Genomic DNA, 16,766 nt, shown 5'->3' with positions numbered 1-16,766 from the left:
TTGGCCCCCTCTCCACGATTGCTCTCAGGATGTTCCCTCAGAGCTATGAATCCATTATGTTGCAGGTGCATTTTTAACTTTTTGATCCAGCAGAACCGAAGCTAAAATACATGTGCCCCATTGATCAGTAATAGGTAAAAAAAGCATTCAGAAGGGGCCGTGGTGTTCCTGGGCATGTCTAAAGTACACCCCCCACCCACCGCTGGCCTTGCCGCTGAAGTAAACCAAGGCAGGCCTGGCTTCTTTTTCAAAATAAAAAATAAAAATGTATGTGACAGTAGACACTTCAGTTTTAGCAGTCAAGCAGAACTGAAAATAAAAAGGGAGGAAACCCTTCTGTGAATCCCCCAAAATCACTGGGAACATTAAATCATATGTGATTTACAAAGGTGTGTTTGCTTTTAAAAATGACGCAGGTTATGGTTGTCACTTGGCAAAGGAATAATCCGGGTGGGGGAAGTGGAATGGGGGAATGTTCGCTCCGGACAGCTCCCTTGAACCCGTCATGGCTGCCTCCTTTATGTAAGAGTCTTGGACAAGCGAACTCCCCTTGCTGCAAGGAACCTTTTCAAAATACAGAACCATGGTTTGCTGAACAACTCCTCTCCAACTCCTTAAAAGAGTCCATCAACGGTGTCTCCGAAATATTTTACACATCACCTGGGAAGACAGGCGAACTAATGCCAGTGTACTGGAAGAAGCAAAGATCTCCAGTGTCGAAGCAATGATTCTTCAACATTGACTTAGTTGGACCGGTCATGTTTTTTAGATGCCTGATTATAGTCTTCCAAAGCAACTACTCTATTCCGAACTTAAAAATGGAAAGCGTAATGTTTGTGGTCAGCAAGAGAGGTTCAAAGACTCTCTCAAGGAAAATCTTTAAAAATGTAGTATAAACACTGACAACTGGGAAACACTGGCCTGCGAGCGCTCCAGTTGGAGAACAGCCTTTCCCAAAGGTGTCATGGGCTTTGGAGACACTCGAACTCAGGACGCAAGGGAGAAACGTGCTAAGAGGAAGGCACGCTTGGCAAACCCTCACCGGGATCAACTCCTGCCCGGAAACCTATGTCCCCACTGTGGAAGGACATGTGGATCCAGAATTGGCCTCCACAGTCACTTACGGACTCACTGCTAAAACCGTGTTCATGGAAGACAATCTGACTCGGCTACGAGGGATCGAAGAAGAAGACAGAACCATGGTTTGCTGAACAAGCCATGGATCATTCCAGAGACAGGCAAACCATGGTTTGGCTTCTCCAGAGTTCGATTTGAGTGTCCAGCTACCCTAGCCGAACCGATCACGGCCGAGGAATCCCATCACACCAAACCGTGGTTAAAACCAAGCGTTTTGTAAAGCCGACAACAAACCATGGCTTCAGATTGGGGTTTCTTGGCCGCAAAATTACCACGGCTAAGCTGCTGGGCAGGTTTCGCACATTTCAGGCCTGACCATGGTTCAAATAAACCAGTTTAACAACTGGTCTAAATAACCCCCACCACAGGCGAAATAAATCGTCTTTATATATGCTTGGACACAAAAAGAAACCGCAATTTCATGAGATTTCTCTTTTTTGAAGAAATAAGACACCAAGACGCTTGCAGTGCTTAAAAACATGGCTCTTTTTTTTTTTTAAACTTCATGGACAAGACATTACTTCCAGCTGAAAGTCACCCCCCCCCCCAGGTTGTTATAGCCAGCAGCAAAGTCCACCAAAGATGGTTTAAGACCCAAATAACCTAGAAGACAAAAGCAGGGAGAAAATGGACAACGGATTATTTCGGTTATAAACAGGCCCAAGGTTATTGTCCCCAATATTGCAAAAGAAAGAGCCATGGTGTGCCAATGGCCGAGGTGAAATCTGGACCTCTTACTGGCTCAAATCCAGCTTCCCCATAGCCCTTCGGTTCCTGAGCAGTGCCGGGTACGGGGCTGAAAGTAATAAATATGAACGTAAAATGCCCCAAAACCAACCGCGCAACCGGGAAGATGACACCCTTTCCCCCCCACTGACTTACACAATCATACAGAACATCATAAAGATATTCCACAGGGCGATGAAAATCCGGAAGTATCTCAGGCTCAGCAGAAACTCCCTGATGTTATCACCTAGGTGCAAATAAAATAAAACAATATAAAATGGCAGGTGTCCCTATTGCTGCCCCAGTCCTCTCAAGCTATACTCCTTTCATGCACAACGACATTTGTGCACAATAACGGGAACTAATTAATCTACTAACAAGTATTTGGAAAGCTGTTTGTTTCTCTGCTTGCTAAAGATCACAACCAGATTTTGCACAACGGTTGCAAAGATCAAAGAGGATTTTATTGCCGGCGTTGGGGTACAATGGGGCACCATTTCAAATCAAGATGGGAGACCAAACTTTAAAAGCTGCACTGGTTTTTAAGTTTTGAAGAAACCCTGAGCCCCAGCTTTGAGGCTGCTTGCAATCGTTAAATTTTAAGCACCAAAGCGGTGAGCAAGGCACTTTGCAATTCATTCTTTTTATATAAAAAAGTGGACAATAGATGTAATGCGTTGGTGGGAATCCTTAGAAGTAATTCAATCATATGAATCCTGAAAGGGGAAGTTAGAAGAGAAAATTATGCAGGGTGACTCTCCGGTTTATCAAACAAGATGCAATTTAAAAGCAGCACTAGAACATTTTTCTGACTTTGGAGTTCAATTCTAGGCGCTTTTTTGAAACGCCACGAGGCGCAGTTAACGCAGGAGGAAATGCGTTTGAAAAATGGGAAGCGCCTGGCAGCTGGGAAGATTTGTTGTTGTTTGAATACGGATTCTTTATTGCAAGATTGTTCTTAAGAACAATCTCCATGAAACCAGGCTCAAGGGAGAGGCCAGGCACTGCTAATGGTCAACGTTCAGGCTCTAGCGTAAGAATTAATCGGGATCCTTAAGTGTCCGGAACTCGCAGCCGTCCTTGAGGAATTAGATAAAGCAACTGCAGAACCAATGTGGAGCCAAGCGGTCTGGAATACCAGGCAGCGGTGTGGTTTGGCGTCGGGTTTCCTGTTGGCTCAGCGGAGGGCAAAGCTATGCCATGCAAGGGTTCTCTTGCAGAAGAAGCTGTCGGATCATTAGCCACCGATCTCAGAACAGCCTACACTGACCGGCAGCAGCTGTCCAGGGCTTCAGGCCAGAGAGCCTCTGCCAGCTCTTCCTGGACATGACAGAACCTTGAGGCTTCAGCACCCAATTGCATGCACCACCTGTGACTCAAAGCCCTTCTCCATGGTTGGCATGGGGGTATCCCAAAGCTATGAATTCTGGTGCTGGAGGAGTCTCTGGAGAGTCCCATGGACTACAAGAAGATCAGAACTCCCCATTCTGAAGGAAATCGGCCCTGAGTGCTCACTGGAAGGACAGATCCTGAAGCTGAGGCTCCAAGACTTTGGCCACCTCAGGAGAAGAGAAGACTCCCTGGAAAAGACCCTGATGTTGGGAAAGATGGAGGGCACAAGGAGAAGGGGACGACAGAGGATGAGATGGTGGGACAGTGTTCTCGAAGCTACCAGCATGAGTTTGACCAAACTGCAGGAGGCAGTAGAAGACTGGCGTGCTCTGGTCCAGGGGGTCACGAAGAGGTGGACATGACGAAACGACTAAACAACAAGGGGGGGCGCAGAATGGAGGCCTCAGCTACAACCCCACGCCTGCCTGGAGGGTCTTACCTGTTGTGGGTTCCCTCACGTCTTCACCAAAGCCCTGGCTCTCTCTCTTCTTCCTAAGAGGCAAGAGAGAGGAGGATTTACAGCAAGCCAAAGCATCTCACAACTGGCATGAAACAGAAGCGTTTTGAAAGGGATCTGGACAAATGAACAGAAGACGAGAGCTCCACTGATGAGTTCTGGCTTAACGGAACACCTACGTTCGTCCCAACATCCATCCGTCTCAGAAGACAATGGAGCACGCCCCCAGCAGCTGGAGACTTGAACGCGGCGCTTTCTGCGAGAACAAGTGGCCGGAAGGTGGTTTCTCCTGAGCACCCAAATCCTGAAACCCCTTCTTCCAAGCCAGAACTGTGATCCTCCTCCCAAGCTGAACCCCACCTCCCTCCCCAGCCCAGCTGCTCCCCCCACCTCTGAGCACTTACAGCCTGAAGTTTAGCACTGCTCCTGCGTTGACCAACAGTGTCCTGCATGGGGGGGAAGAGAGAAGGAAAAGGAGAAACTGAGCAGCTTTCAAGGGATGGGGTTTTTCTCAACGGCTTTGATCCTGTATACCTGAAGGAGCGTCTCCACCCCCATCGTCCAGCCCGGACACTGAGGTCCAGCTCCGAGGGCCTTTTGGTGGTTCCCTCCCTGCGAGAAGCGAGGTTACAGGGAACCAGGCAGAGGGCCTTCTCGGTGGTGGTGCCCGCCCTGTGGAACGCCCTCCCACCAGATGTCAAAGAGAACAACAACTACCGGACTTTTAGAAGACATCTGAAGGCAGCCCTGTTCAAGGAAGCTTTTAATGTTTAGTATGTTATTGTATTTTAATATTCTGTGGGAAGCCGCCCAGAGTGGCTGGGGAAACCCAGCCAGATGGGCGGGGTATAAATAAATTATTATAAGGCCTAGGACCCTACGGGGCTGCCTCTCCTGGTATGTCCCACAGAGGAACTTACGATCTTCAAACAAAAACATATCGGAGGTCCCAGGCCTCAGAGAGGTTAGGCTGGCCTCAACCAGAGCCAGGGCTTTTTCGGCTGTGGCTCCAATCTGGTGGAATGCTCTGTCACAAGAGACTAGGGCCCTGCGGGACTTGGCATCTTTCCGCAGGGCCTGCAAGACAGAGCTGTTCCACCAGGCCTTTGCCCAGGGCACAGCCTGACTCCCTCCTCTGGCAATCTTCACAGAACGCTACCCAATGGTTGCCATCAATTTGATTTGAAGTAATTTTTTAATGAAATGATTTTAAAATGTTGTCTTATTTTATTGTTGTTAGCCGCCCTGAGCCCGGCTTCAGCTGGGGAGGGCGGGATATAAATAAAAATGTGTTATTATTATTATTATTATTATTATTAGCACCTCCCATCGCCACACCATCCCTAACCACTGGTCCTGCTGGCTGCCGAGGGGGGGGGGCAAAGAGCGCAGCAACATCTGGAGGGCCAGATGTCGGGAGGGAATGAAACCAAAATGGTCAAAGGCCTGGAAACGATGCCTTATGAGGAACGGCTAAGGGAGCTGGGCATGTTTAGCCTGGAGAAGAGGAGGTTAAGGGGTGATATGATAGCCATGTTCAAATATATAAAAGGATGTCACATAGAGGAGGGAGAAAGGTTGTTTTCTGCTGCTCCAGAGAAGCGGACACGGAGCAATGGATCCAAACTACAAGAAAGAAGATTCCACCTAAACATTAGGAAGAACTTCCTGACAGTAAGAGCTGTTTGACAGTGGAATTTGCTGCCAAGGAGTGTGGTGGAGTCTCCTTCTTTGGAGGTCTTGAAGCAGAGGCTTGACAACCATATGTCAGGAGTGCTCTGATGGTGTTTCCTGCTTGGCAGGGGGTTGGACTCGATGGCCCTTGGGGTCTCTGCCAACTCTTCTATGATTCAAAGAAGATCGCCCCCCTCCTGGCCTCCCCTGCTCCTATCTGCGTGGCAGGCAGGAATCCGTCAGGTGCAGCTCCTGTTGCAGGGGCGCCCTATTGACCCCCCAAATTGCAAGGGGGGGCTCATCCTCTCCTGCCCTGCCCCCTCCTTTTGGGACAGGCGTTGCTTAGCAACCCTGCATCTTTCCCCTCCCCCCCCCGCCCCACTTACCCGAAGAGCAACAAATCGCCCAGCATCCTGCTGCTGCCAGTCTCCACCCGGAAGTAGAAGGGCTTCCCCCAGGCCTAGTGACGTCAATCAGCGCCGCAGCCAATCAGCGAGCGGCATCCCCCTCCCTTGTTTTTAAATCTCCCCGCCGCGGCCGCCAGGTGGCGCTCGCCCATTCCGGGAAGGAGCCCCGATGACGCGTTAGACACGCCCCTCCGCAGGCCCCGCCCACCCGCCGGAGCCCAGCCCGCAGCCTGCGCACGCTCAGTAGCAGCTTGTGAAGCCACATGCCCTTTCTGAAACTCAGATTTTGCTGATGATAAACGGTTAAAAGTAGGAATCAGGAAGGGAGATTGTTTCAGGGGAACTGGGGGACGGGAAGGGCAACTGGGGAGAAGGGCAGCTGGCTCAGAGCAAAAAGCCCCATCGCACTAGGTTTCTGTGTCTATTTCTGTTAACCTGTGGAACTCCCTGCTACCAGGTGGTGGCCAATGCACGGCGGGGTTTTTGAATGGCTGGGGGATTAGATGAATCTACGAACGAGGAAAGCTCAAAGCAGGGTCGGGGAGCCGTGAGATGACTAACGGGCTCCAATTTTTCACAATTTACTTATTTCATCATTTTTTTCACAATTTACTTATTTCATAAAATTTTTCACAATTTACTTACTTCATATTTTTTCACAATTTACTTATTTCATAAAATTCACGCGCCGCTGGATACAATAGTTAAAAAAACCTTAAAAAATAAAAATCCTGCAACCGGTTTACAAAAAAGCAGAACAGTAAAATCCGTTTTGTAAAAATCACCGTACTTTAAACAGATTAAGATCCGCATCAACTTTCTAAACACCTGCCTGTATTGCGAGGCGGGGTCAGACTAGATGGCTCTTGGGGTCCCTTCCGACTCTGCAATTCTATGGTTCCTAGCCGGAGTTCATCCGGTATGCGGGGAGGAGCCTCTGCCCGCGTTCAAAACCCCCCAGCTCGCTTTCATTCGGATCCTGGCTGGCGCGACCGGCGACAGGGGTCGAAAGCGGAGTTGTGGAATAGCCATCCGAGGTGGGGTAAAGTTAATCCGGATTAATTAAGCAAAGTGAAGATCTGGAGTCCCACTCCCCCTGCAGAATGCGAACCGAAGAGGCGTGCACTTGAGTCAGGCCAAAGCGGGGAAACTGTTTCTCACGTGGCCAACGACACGCTTCTTCCAGGAAACCCAGATCCGAAGAGTTATCTCTCTTCCTGTGGCAGCAAAGTCATTGCCCGTCCCTTCTCCCTATCAGCCTATTATTATTATTATTATTATTATTATTAGGCGAGCGAGAGCGCCGCCTCTGGTCGCAAAGCCACGTATCCCCTAACAATATATTTAAAGAAGATGAGCAAACGAGCAAGTTAGGCTAATCTGGACATGCAAAATATATGAAAATTTAATTTCAGGAGCCGCAGAAAGCGGGGCAAGAAGGAAGTCAGGTTTTGAAATGTCAAAATGAATGCAAAATCGTTGAAAATGAGCGAATTGGTGAAATGCACAAACTTGAAAAGCATCAATTTAGAATCGAAATCAAAGCCACTTATTCCCGTGGAGCGCATTTGTGGCTTCGCCCTTTGGAGAACTTAGCGACCCCCTCTTTTTCTCCCTTTCCTTTCTCTCCCTTTCTTTCCGAGAGGGGTGGCTCTGGTTTCTGGGCTGTCAAGGGTGGGTTGGGGGGCTCCCAGGGCAGAAGCCCCCCCCAAGTTCATCCCCCCCCCAAATTCAGCAGCATCCTCCGATTCACCTGTTAGCTGGACGCCCGGAGAAGGCGCTGCTGTCAGTCCGGGGAAAACGCGCCTCTCCTGGATAGTCGCCAAGGCGTTTGGCACTGTCCAAGGTGGCAGGTTCCTATGTGCCCCCCCTCCGCCCCACCGAGGGAGGGAGGTCCGCCGTGCGGGGGCGGCGCTGCGGGGGGCGGGCGGGGGCGTCCCCCTCCCCTCCCCCTCCCCTCCCCACCCCTCCCCCCGGCGCTGCGTCCCCCTCCTCCGCCTCCTCTTCCGTGCGCTCCGTGCGCTCCTGTGCGCTCCCGGCCTCTCCGCCTGCGCTCCCGTGCGCTCCCGGCCTCTCCGCGCCTGCTTCCCCCGCTTGCACCTGCCGCCGCCGCCATGGACCTGGTGGGGGCCCTGGACGTGGGCGACCTGGCCGCCGCCTTCGCCCGCCTGCCCGTCTTCCCCGTCTTCGATCTGGGCTACTTCGTCGTCTCCATTCTCTACCTCAAATATGAAAAAGGCAAGGAGACCACCTCCTCGCGCGCGCCCCCTCCCGCGACCCCCTTTCCTCCCACGGGGTTAGGCCACCCTCCCCGTGCCACCCCCACCCCCGCACCGACCATAGGCTCAGAACAGCCCCATTCATCCTTTTTTTTTTCGGGGGGTGGGCGCGTGATTTATTAAGGATTTATTAAGGATCTGTAACCATCTTTCCCCGTGCCAAATCCCCGCGCCCCACAGCGGATTTAAAGTTACCCTCCTGCCAAGCCTCCCCCCCCCCAACCTCCAGAGCTGTACTGGAGGATTAAGGGGGCTTAAGGAAGAGGAGGGGGCATGGGCATAGCGGGGGCGCGGACAGCTCCCCAATAAAAAAATAAAAAACCGATTAAAATACTTAACCAACTGAGGGTCTGCACCCACTAACATAAATCCCAGGGGCTGTGAAATAAGAGGGGAGGGAGACTCGCCCCCCACCCACCCAAGTGCTGTAACCCCAGGGTTATTTATCTGGAGTTAAGTACCTCCTTCCCTGCCATGGATTTTTTTGGAGACTGAATCACCCACCTTCCTCTGGCTTTGTGCTGATTCCTGTATGTGTTCCCAAGTTGGGGAGGGGGAAGACTTGGGGGGGGGAAGACCCATACAACGGGACCCCAAGGGTCTAGCCTGTATTTCAGTCATGGGGGGCTGCTGTATTGGGGTGGGGGTGTATTTAGGGTGGCGGCGACGATGCTGTGCCGGGTTTCTTCTCCCCAAGCTCGGCACTTTCTAAATAAAGACGTGTGGGGTGGGAATGTCCCACAGAAACACAGTCAGCAGCGCCAAGGAGCCAGAGACAACCTTGGCTTGGGGAAACCTGAGACCCTCCAGGCTGAGACCTGGGGTGTGATGGATGGAGGCAGTTGGGGCTCTTTTTCCTTGAAAGGACAGGCCAGGTGTCCAGAGGGGGCCTGGGTGTGGGTCGGCAGCAGTGTGTGGGCATGCCCCAGGGGCGGAGCGGGAGAGGCGATCCCCAGCTAACACCCAGCTCCTCTTGCGGAGGAAACCGGACCCACTTTGGACCAGCCTGGGCAACAGAGAGACTCAGGCCACAGGGTCACGATCAGGAAGGAGGCCTGTTTGTTTCAGAGATGCTCCCAGCATCCTCAGCTCACAAGGGAATACTGTGGTACCTCGGGTTAAGTACTTAATTCGTTCCAGAGATCCGTTCTTAACCTGACACTGTTCTTAATCTGAAGCACCACTTTAGCTAATGGGGCCTCCTGCTGCTGCCGCACCGCTGGAGCCCGATTTCTGTTCTCATCCTGAAGCAAAGTTCTTAACCCAACCTACTATTTCTGGGTTAGCGGAGTCTGTAACCTGAAGCGTATGTAACCTGAGGTACCACCGTACTTCTCAGACTTAATCCCTTCCGGAAATTCCATTCCAAAACCAAAGCGTTCCAAAACCAAGGCGCGCTTCTTTCCCATAGAAAGGAATGCAAAACTAATTAATCCGTTCCAGACTTTAAAAAACAACCCCTAAAATAGCAATTTACCATAGATTTTACTCCCTAACGAGACCATTGGTCCATGAAGTGAAAGCAATAATCAGGGGAAAGGAGCAGTGTCCCCCCCCCCTTATAACAGCGCAGAATCGGTTCTGGTCAGGGACGGCTTTGCGAGGGCCGCCAATGTTTTCTCTCGGGGGCAAAATAAGCCCTCGCCTCTTGGCCGTTGTGGGATATCCAGTTTCTCGCCGGCTTCCCTTCCCTGGGTCCTCATTCCTTTCCCAAATTAGAAGCAGGCTTTGCAGCTGCTTGACTTCGGCACTGAGGACCCAGCAAGACTGGTGGGGGGCAGTAAGGATGGGATTCTCTAGGGCACAACCCTCGTCGGCAGAGCATTCCCCCCCAGAAACCATGGACGGCTTGCTTCTTGCGGCCTGGAATGAACAGGAGGGTTTTGGAGAGGCAGGAGGGTCCTGGGTTTGGTGCAGAATGCGGCCCGCTCTGTTCAAGCTCTGCTAGAAGAAAAATACTGCTCTCTTTCCCTTATGGGCCCATGTAGAGTCCTTAAGTAGGTTCTCTATCGGTAGGAGAAAATAACAGAGGCCAAGCAGAGAATATTGAGAAGCAAAGCAGCTAGTAAGCCTGGTCTTTATTGAACTGTTGCAACAGGGTCCCCACTCCCCACATTCTGGAGGAACCCAGAACAATGGTGCACAAGCCCCTATATAGACTTTTGAAATTGCCTCCCCTGTAGCTCAAGACCACCCCCCCAAAACATCACGCATACATCACAGAAAGAGGTGGTCCCCAGCCGAAATGGGAATGTGTTGCTTCTCTCCTGTCTGCCAGGAGACCTGATCAATCATGCCTTATCAATTGCCTTTTCTGGGTGACCTGGCCATTCCTTGGAGACGGTCAATACTTAGTTCCTGAATCTCTTACGCATATTGATAACAGATACTTGCCAGACTGTGTTTGAAAAAGGAGGTGTAAGTCCCTACAGTCCAAAGACCATTGGAAAGCTTTCTCCATTTCCTTCCTCCTTGCAGAGAAATATTTGAGGTCAATTTGGGAGAGTCCAAATGGCCTCAGGATTGCTCTCCTGTAATATTCCAGACACGTGGTTTATATACTTACGTATGCATTTGCCTTGTACATTTGTGAACATTTATTTTATATATTAGACCTTATAATTCTCATAACAGTAAAGGGACCCCTGACCATTAGGTCCACTCGTGGCCGACTCTGGGGTTGCAGCGCTCATCTCGCTTTATTGGCCGAGGGAGCTGGCGTACAGCTTCCGGGTCATGTGGCCAGCAGGACTAAGCCGCTTCTGGCGAACCAGAGCAGCGCACGGAAACGCTGTTCACCTTCCCGCCGGAGCGGTACCTATTTATCTACTTGCACCTTGACGTGCTTTCGAACTGCTAGGTGGGCAGGAGCAGGGACTGAGCAACGGGAGCTCTCCCCGTCATTGCGGGGATTCAAACCGCCGACCTTCTGATCGGCAAGTCCTAGGCTCTGTGGTTTAACCCACAGCACCACCCGCATCCCTTTTTCTCATAACAGTACCTGGGTTCAAACCTCATCATCATCTAGGCCTGCATTTGCCTCCCCACCCTGTAAAATGGGGGACCTGGGATCGTCTCTGCAAAGCGGGAAAAGGATAGTTTGGGCTTTTGTGGCCTGGTGTCCGTGGAGGAGAGCAGAGGCCCAGGCCCCTGCCTGATTTATTTTTAGATAGCGGATGGGGTATCCGGTTCACAGAGAGAGGGGGCCTCTTCCTTCCCTTGCAGCTGCTCATGGGCGCTAAGCGCCGCCCTGGTTCATGGATTCGAACCCACAATAAATGGCCCACAGGAGTAACACAAAAAAAATCTCCTTTTTGCATCAAACTAGAGACAGAGCCGAGAGGTGTTGCGCAGAACAGAGAGGTGATAAGGCAGGCATAGGCAAACTCTGGCCCTCCAGATGTTTGGGACTACAATTCCCATCATCCCTAGCTAAGAGGACCAGTGGTCAGGGATGATGGGAGTTGTATTCCCAAACATCTGGAGGGCCGGAGTTGACCTATGCCTGTGATAAGGGGTCAAGTTCTCAAGCTCTTTGTGTGTGTGTGTATTTTAATTTGAACTTGAAAAACCACACACACACACACACACACACACACATATGGTTTTTCAAATTAAAATTTTACAGAGATATATCACGTATAAATAATAAAAGCAAGATTCCAAGGAATCTCCCAGACTTCCATCCTCCCCTTTGTGGGTCCTTCCTCCCACATCTTTTAGGATACAGCGGTACCTCAGTTCTCGAATGTAATGCGTCCCGGTGTTCTGAAACAATCGAAAACCGAGGTGCAGACAGCCACAAAATAAATTGGTTGCAAAGGCACAGATCGATTGCACCCAGCGGAAGCTGCGTGGCATGTTCGACTTCCGAGGCGCGTTCGAAAACCGAAGCATTTACGGCGTTTGAAAACCGAAACGTCCGTCAACGGAGACATTCTGAAACCCAGGCACCACTGTAATCCTTTGCATCCAGAATTCAACCTTATTTATTCTTGGTTGTATAGGAGCCAGTGTGGTGTAGTGGTTAAGAGCGGAGGACTCGTAATCTGGAGAACTGGGTTCGCTTCTCCGCTCCTCCACATGCAGCTGCTGGGTGACCTTGGGCCAGTCACACTTCTCTGAAGTCTCTCAGCCCCACTCACCTCACAGAGTGTTTGTTGTGGGGCAGGAAGGGAAAGGAGAATGTGAGCCGCTTTGAGACTCCTTAAAGGGAGTGAAAGGCGGGATATCAAATCCAAACTCTTCTTCTTCTTCTTCACCCAAGTCGGGGGTGGGCGTCGCCGCCTCCTGTGGCAAGGAGTTCCCCGGGTGAACTCTGTCCCCGATCTTCTGGCGCTCAGCTTCATCCGATGCCCATGTTTAAAGGGCCTTGCTTCTCTCCTCCCCCCCCCCCCGCCGCAGGTGCCGTGGAACTGTCCCGCCAGAGCCCCTTCGCTTCCTGGGTCTGCGCCATGCTCTACTGTTTCGGCAGCTACATCCTGGCCGACCTGCTCCTGGGAGAAGCCCCCCTCGACTACTTCAGCAACAACGCCAGCGTCCTCCTGGCCACGGCCGTCTGGTGAGGCCACGTCTCTGCCTTCCCTACCCCTCATTGCGGGGGGTGGGGTGGGCTAGATGACCCCCCGGGGTCCCTTCCAGCTGCACAGTCCTACGGTTCTGTATCCCCAAGCAGAAAATCCCTCTTGCATGAGCACAGAGGGTAGGGGGGCAGTGGCATAGTGTGGGGTTGCCTGTGCCCGGGAGATCGCGGCCACAGAGATAAGAAAATAAAGAGCCGCCCCGTTGTCGGGAGAGAGGTCACTTCCTGGTTCGCAAGCCGCTTTCTGCAGGCAGAAGCATGCAGCTTTCTTGAAGCGGCACTGGGTGTTGAAATTTGGCACCCCTAACAATTTTGTGCCCCATTCTGCGTAGCTGTCAACTGTCCCTTATTTGGTGATAAAGTCCCTTATCCCAGCGCCGTGTCCCGCTGCTGTCCCTTATTGATGATGTCCCTTAAATTTCCCGGGTTTCAAAGGAAGCAGCTCCTCTCCCTCCCTCCCTCCCTCCCTGCCGGCCCGGGCAGAGGGAGGCTCCAACTGTGTTGCTTGGCTGCGTTGCTCACCCAATAAGGAGTCTGAGAACGACTGGGGGGTGGAGCTTGCATGCCTTGTGCTGATCAAATCGGCCGCCTTGCCTGGGGACTCGCCTTTGCTCAGCGCTTCCCAGCAGAGAGGTGACGGTGGTTTTCCTTGCTGCATCCCCTTTGCCGGGTTGCTGCGCTGTGGGAACCACTGCTTGAGGCTTCGTTTGGCTGCTGGCTGGGCTTTCTGCCTTTGGCTCGGAGGGGCTCAGAAGTCGAACAAACCTGTGCCCCTCGGAAAATCCCTTATTTTGGCTGCTGACCCCTTATTTTCGAGGCTGCTGGCCCCTTATTTTAAAATCTGTAAGTTGACAGCTATGCCCATTCTGTTCTGCCTTGCTGGGTCGTTCTGGGCAGCACAGCTGAAGGAGGAGGTGGCCAAGCTGGAAGGTGGGCAGAGGAGGGCGACTTAGATGATAAAGGGTGCGGAAACCAAGCCTGATGAGGAACGGTCGAAGGAGGCTCAGGTGTAGAAACTGGTCCAGGAGCTTTGGCCTGACCTCCTTTGACCTCACCCCTTCGCCTTGTGGCAGGGAGTCCCGCCGGCTTCACCTCCCGCTCTTCCTTCTCCCAGGTACTTGACTTTCTACTGCCCTCTGAACATCTTCTACAAGTGTGTCAGCTTCCTGCCGGTCAAGCTGGTCTTCGTGGCGATGAAGGAGGTGGTCAGGGTCCGCAAGATCGCGGCCGGGGTCCACCACGCTCACCACCAGTACCACAACGGTTGGCTCATCATGGTCATCGTCGGGTTCGTCAAAGGTGGGACGCCACTGCCCCGCCCTGCGCGAATTCCTTCTTAAATCAGATCATGAAGTCTGGAAACTTTAATCTTAGGGGCAGGTTGTAGCTTCACGGCTGAAACACCTGCTTGGCATGCAGAATGCTATAGATTCCACCTGCGGGGTCGGAAACTCTGGAGTCCCGTTCCCCTCGGCAAACAGCTCCCTCATGAAGGGTGGGGAGAGGCATCCTTGCCGGATGTCCGGCCCGCAAAGAGTCCCCTTTCCCTCCGCCGAAACCGCTGAAAGGTGGGCTATGGACTTTCTAAATAAATTGCAGAATCATAGAGTTGGGAGGGACTCCTCAGGAGAAGAACCAAAGCATCCCTGGCAGAGAGTTATCCAACCTCTAGCTTAAAAACTTTTAATGAAACACTAAGTGTCTCTCTCTCCCTTCTTTCTTTCCTTCCTCCCTTCCTTTTTTATTTCCTTCCTTCCTCCCTTCCTCCTTTCTCTCTCTCTCTCTCTCTCTCTCTCTCTCTCTCTCTTTCCTTCCTTCCTCCCTCCTTTCTCTCTCTCTCTCTCTCTCTCCTTCCTTCCTTCCTTCCTTCCTTCCTTCCTTCCTTCCTTCCTTCCTTCCTTCCTTCCTTCCTTCTCTCTCTCTCTCTCTCTCTCTCTCACACACACACACACTCCATCTTTCCTTCCTTCCTTCCCTTCCTCCCTCCCTTCTTTCTCTCTTTCCTTCCTTCCCTCCTTCCTTCCTTCCTTCTCTCTCTCTCTCACTCCATCTTTCCTTCCTTCTTTCCTTCCTTCTTTCCTTCCATCTTTCCTTCCTTCCTTCCTTCCTTCCTTCCTTCCTTCCTTCCTTCCTTCCTTCCTTCCTTCCTCAGGATCTGGAGTCGCTCTCATGTCCAACTTTGAGCAACTTCTGCGAGGCATCTGGAAACCGGAAACAAACGAGCTCTTGCACATGACCTTGTGAGTAAAGCTCTGCTGCCTGTTGGGCGCGGCTGCTGCCTGCCTGGGTTGGTAGGGACGGAGCAAAGACCTCAGAGGGATTCGATGCAGGCGCTTTTGTACGAAACAAAGCACAGGGAGGGAGACCGTCAAGAGGCGGGGAGTTCCAAAGTCTTTGTAGCATCACCTTCCTTTGCCTCTGGCCATGCCCACCACCACTGTGTGGCCCCCGGAAGGCAATGCGGCCCTCGGCGGTGGGGAAAAAGGCATTTGAAACTGTATTTGAAAATAAAATAAATTCAATTTCTGTTGCCTTTGCAGCCCTTCCAAAGCCAGCTTGTACGGGGCGCTGCTTTTCACGCTGCAACAAGCTCACTGGCTTCCTGTCTCCAAAGCCACCCTCATATTTTTCTTCACCCTCTTCATGATCGTCTGCAAGGTGAGCCTCCGGCCATGGGGCAGGGCAGGGGGGCCAAGAGGAAAAGAATTAAATCTTTCCGCTGGGTAGAAGGGATAGCACCCGGGTTTAGCGAAAGCGGGGCTGTATTTGGCGAATTTTGAAGGTAATACAGACGTTATTTGTTTCGCCATCTTGGTAAAAAACAGACCTTGCTGGGATAAAGGGACCATTAGACCCCACCTACAGCTGAGCTCAGGGGGGTGAAGAGTGTGGGTTGCATTGTCCCCTGGACCCCCAGAGAAGGGAGGGCAGACCCTCCAAGTGCCCCTATTTTCCAGGGACAGCATCAGATCTACAGAAGCTGCCCTGGTTTCTGAATTGATCACAGAACATCCTGCTTTTCCTTAGGACATCAATATTTTCAGGGGAGAAACATTGGAGGGGATGGAATAGGACGTCCCTATTTTCAGGGGAGAAACGTTGGAGGGGATGGAATAGGACGTCCCTCTTTTCAGGGGAGAAACGTTGGAGGGGACGGAATAGGACGTCCCTATTTTCACGGGAGAAACGTTGGAGGGGATGGAATAGGACGTCCCTATTTTCAGGGGAGAAACGTTGGAGGGGATGCGACTGGTGTGGAACCGCTAACGGCGACTCCCCCCCCCCCCAGGTCTTCATGACGGCGACCCACTCCCACGGCTCCCCCTTTGCCCCCTTCGAAGGGGTCGCCTGCCCCATCCTTTTCGGCTCCGTCCCCTCCGGCCACCACGACGACCACCACGGCGGAGGGGGCCACGAAATGCCCCCTCCGCAGCCCCCCCAGCTGCCGGCCAAGTCGCGGGAGGAGCTGAACGAGGGGACGAGGAAGAGGAAGGCGAAGAAGGCTGAGTGAGACCCCCCAGGAGGAAGGAGACTGGGGGACGGGGGACCCTTCCAACCCCACGGCTGACTCCCGGTGTGGGGGGGGCACTCCTCAGGACACAGAGGCTGCTCCAGGACTCCCACCTGGCGAAAAAACAAGGACCCCTTTTTGCAACGGGCAGCCCACCCTCGCGCTCCCCCCCTTCTTGACCCCATGGAAGAGTCGCTGTCCTGGCACAGAGAGAGCGGCCTGGGATTCAGCTGCGCTTGGGGGGGCCTCTGGAATCCAGCCGGACTCCCATCATTATTATGTGGGGCAATGACTCGTCTCCAGCCCCCCCCGACTGGTTCCTGCGAGAATCGCTGGGCAAAGGGCTTCCACCGTCCTACTCGCATGCCATTGCTGTGCCTGTGTGTTTGTGTGTGTATGCCCTCCCCAGAGCTAGCTGCAATTGCAGCAATGGGGAGCGTGCAGAGCCCTGGGGCCCCGAATCCCACATAAATTATCTATTTATCGATCCGTTTTTGGCTGCTCGGGGAATTTCAGAGCTGCCCTTTCCACCTCTCTCAGTTGCCCCTCCTTGCCGCCAGTAGGAATTATTATTATTAATTATTATTATTATTATTAGGGA

General features: G+C 52.3%; 2 protein-coding genes across 3 annotated transcripts; one reads left to right on the top strand and one right to left on the bottom strand.

The window, feature by feature from the left end:
* Nucleotides 1-1,605: 1,605 nt before the first annotated feature.
* On the bottom strand, nt 1,606-5,884 carry SMIM7 (small integral membrane protein 7; the record flags this gene model as incomplete). 2 transcript variants are annotated; one of them, XM_081895983.1, is made up of 5 exons in its annotated part: nt 5,773-5,884; nt 4,117-4,158; nt 3,695-3,747; nt 2,020-2,110; nt 1,606-1,740 (listed from the first exon to the last, which is right to left on the bottom strand). In XM_081895983.1, the coding sequence occupies exons 1-5, from the start codon at nt 5,796-5,798 to the stop codon at nt 1,725-1,727; spliced, it is 228 nt and encodes a 75-aa protein (XP_081752109.1). In that variant the 5' UTR covers nt 5,799-5,884. The 2 variants fall into 2 exon arrangements, with proteins under 2 accessions (XP_081752109.1, XP_081752110.1); XM_081895984.1 differs by lacking the exon at nt 1,606-1,740 and having other exon boundaries at nt 2,016-2,110.
* A 1,946-nt stretch (nt 5,885-7,830) lies between these two features.
* Nucleotides 7,831-16,228, top strand: TMEM38A (transmembrane protein 38A). The gene is made up of 6 exons (XM_081895840.1): nt 7,831-8,031; nt 12,477-12,633; nt 13,769-13,953; nt 14,807-14,894; nt 15,195-15,312; nt 15,944-16,228. Exons 1-6 carry the CDS (start codon nt 7,908-7,910, stop codon nt 16,163-16,165), a joined length of 894 nt encoding a protein of 297 aa, XP_081751966.1. The 5' UTR covers nt 7,831-7,907; the 3' UTR covers nt 16,166-16,228.
* Nucleotides 16,229-16,766: the final 538 nt, after the last annotated feature.

The sequence above is a fragment of the Podarcis melisellensis genome (assembly GCF_964234715.1).
Source record: "Podarcis melisellensis genome assembly, chromosome: 18".
NCBI lineage: Eukaryota > Metazoa > Chordata > Lepidosauria > Squamata > Lacertidae > Podarcis > Podarcis melisellensis.
This window is presented reverse-complemented; position numbering and strand designations above follow the sequence as displayed.

What these genes read in the sequence shown, in the direction of transcription:
- TMEM38A (XM_081895840.1), top strand. Translation starts at nt 7,908, where the DNA reads ATGGACCTGGTGGGGGCCCTGGACGTGGGCGACCTGGCCGCCGCCTTC. An exon ending in CTACCTCAAATATGAAAAAG is followed by an intron (nt 8,032 to 12,476) that starts GCAAGGAGACCA and finishes CCCCCGCCGCAG; the next exon opens with GTGCCGTGGAACTGTCCCGC. An exon ending in CATCGTCGGGTTCGTCAAAG is followed by an intron (nt 13,954 to 14,806) that starts GTGGGACGCCAC and finishes TTCCTTCCTCAG; the next exon opens with GATCTGGAGTCGCTCTCATG.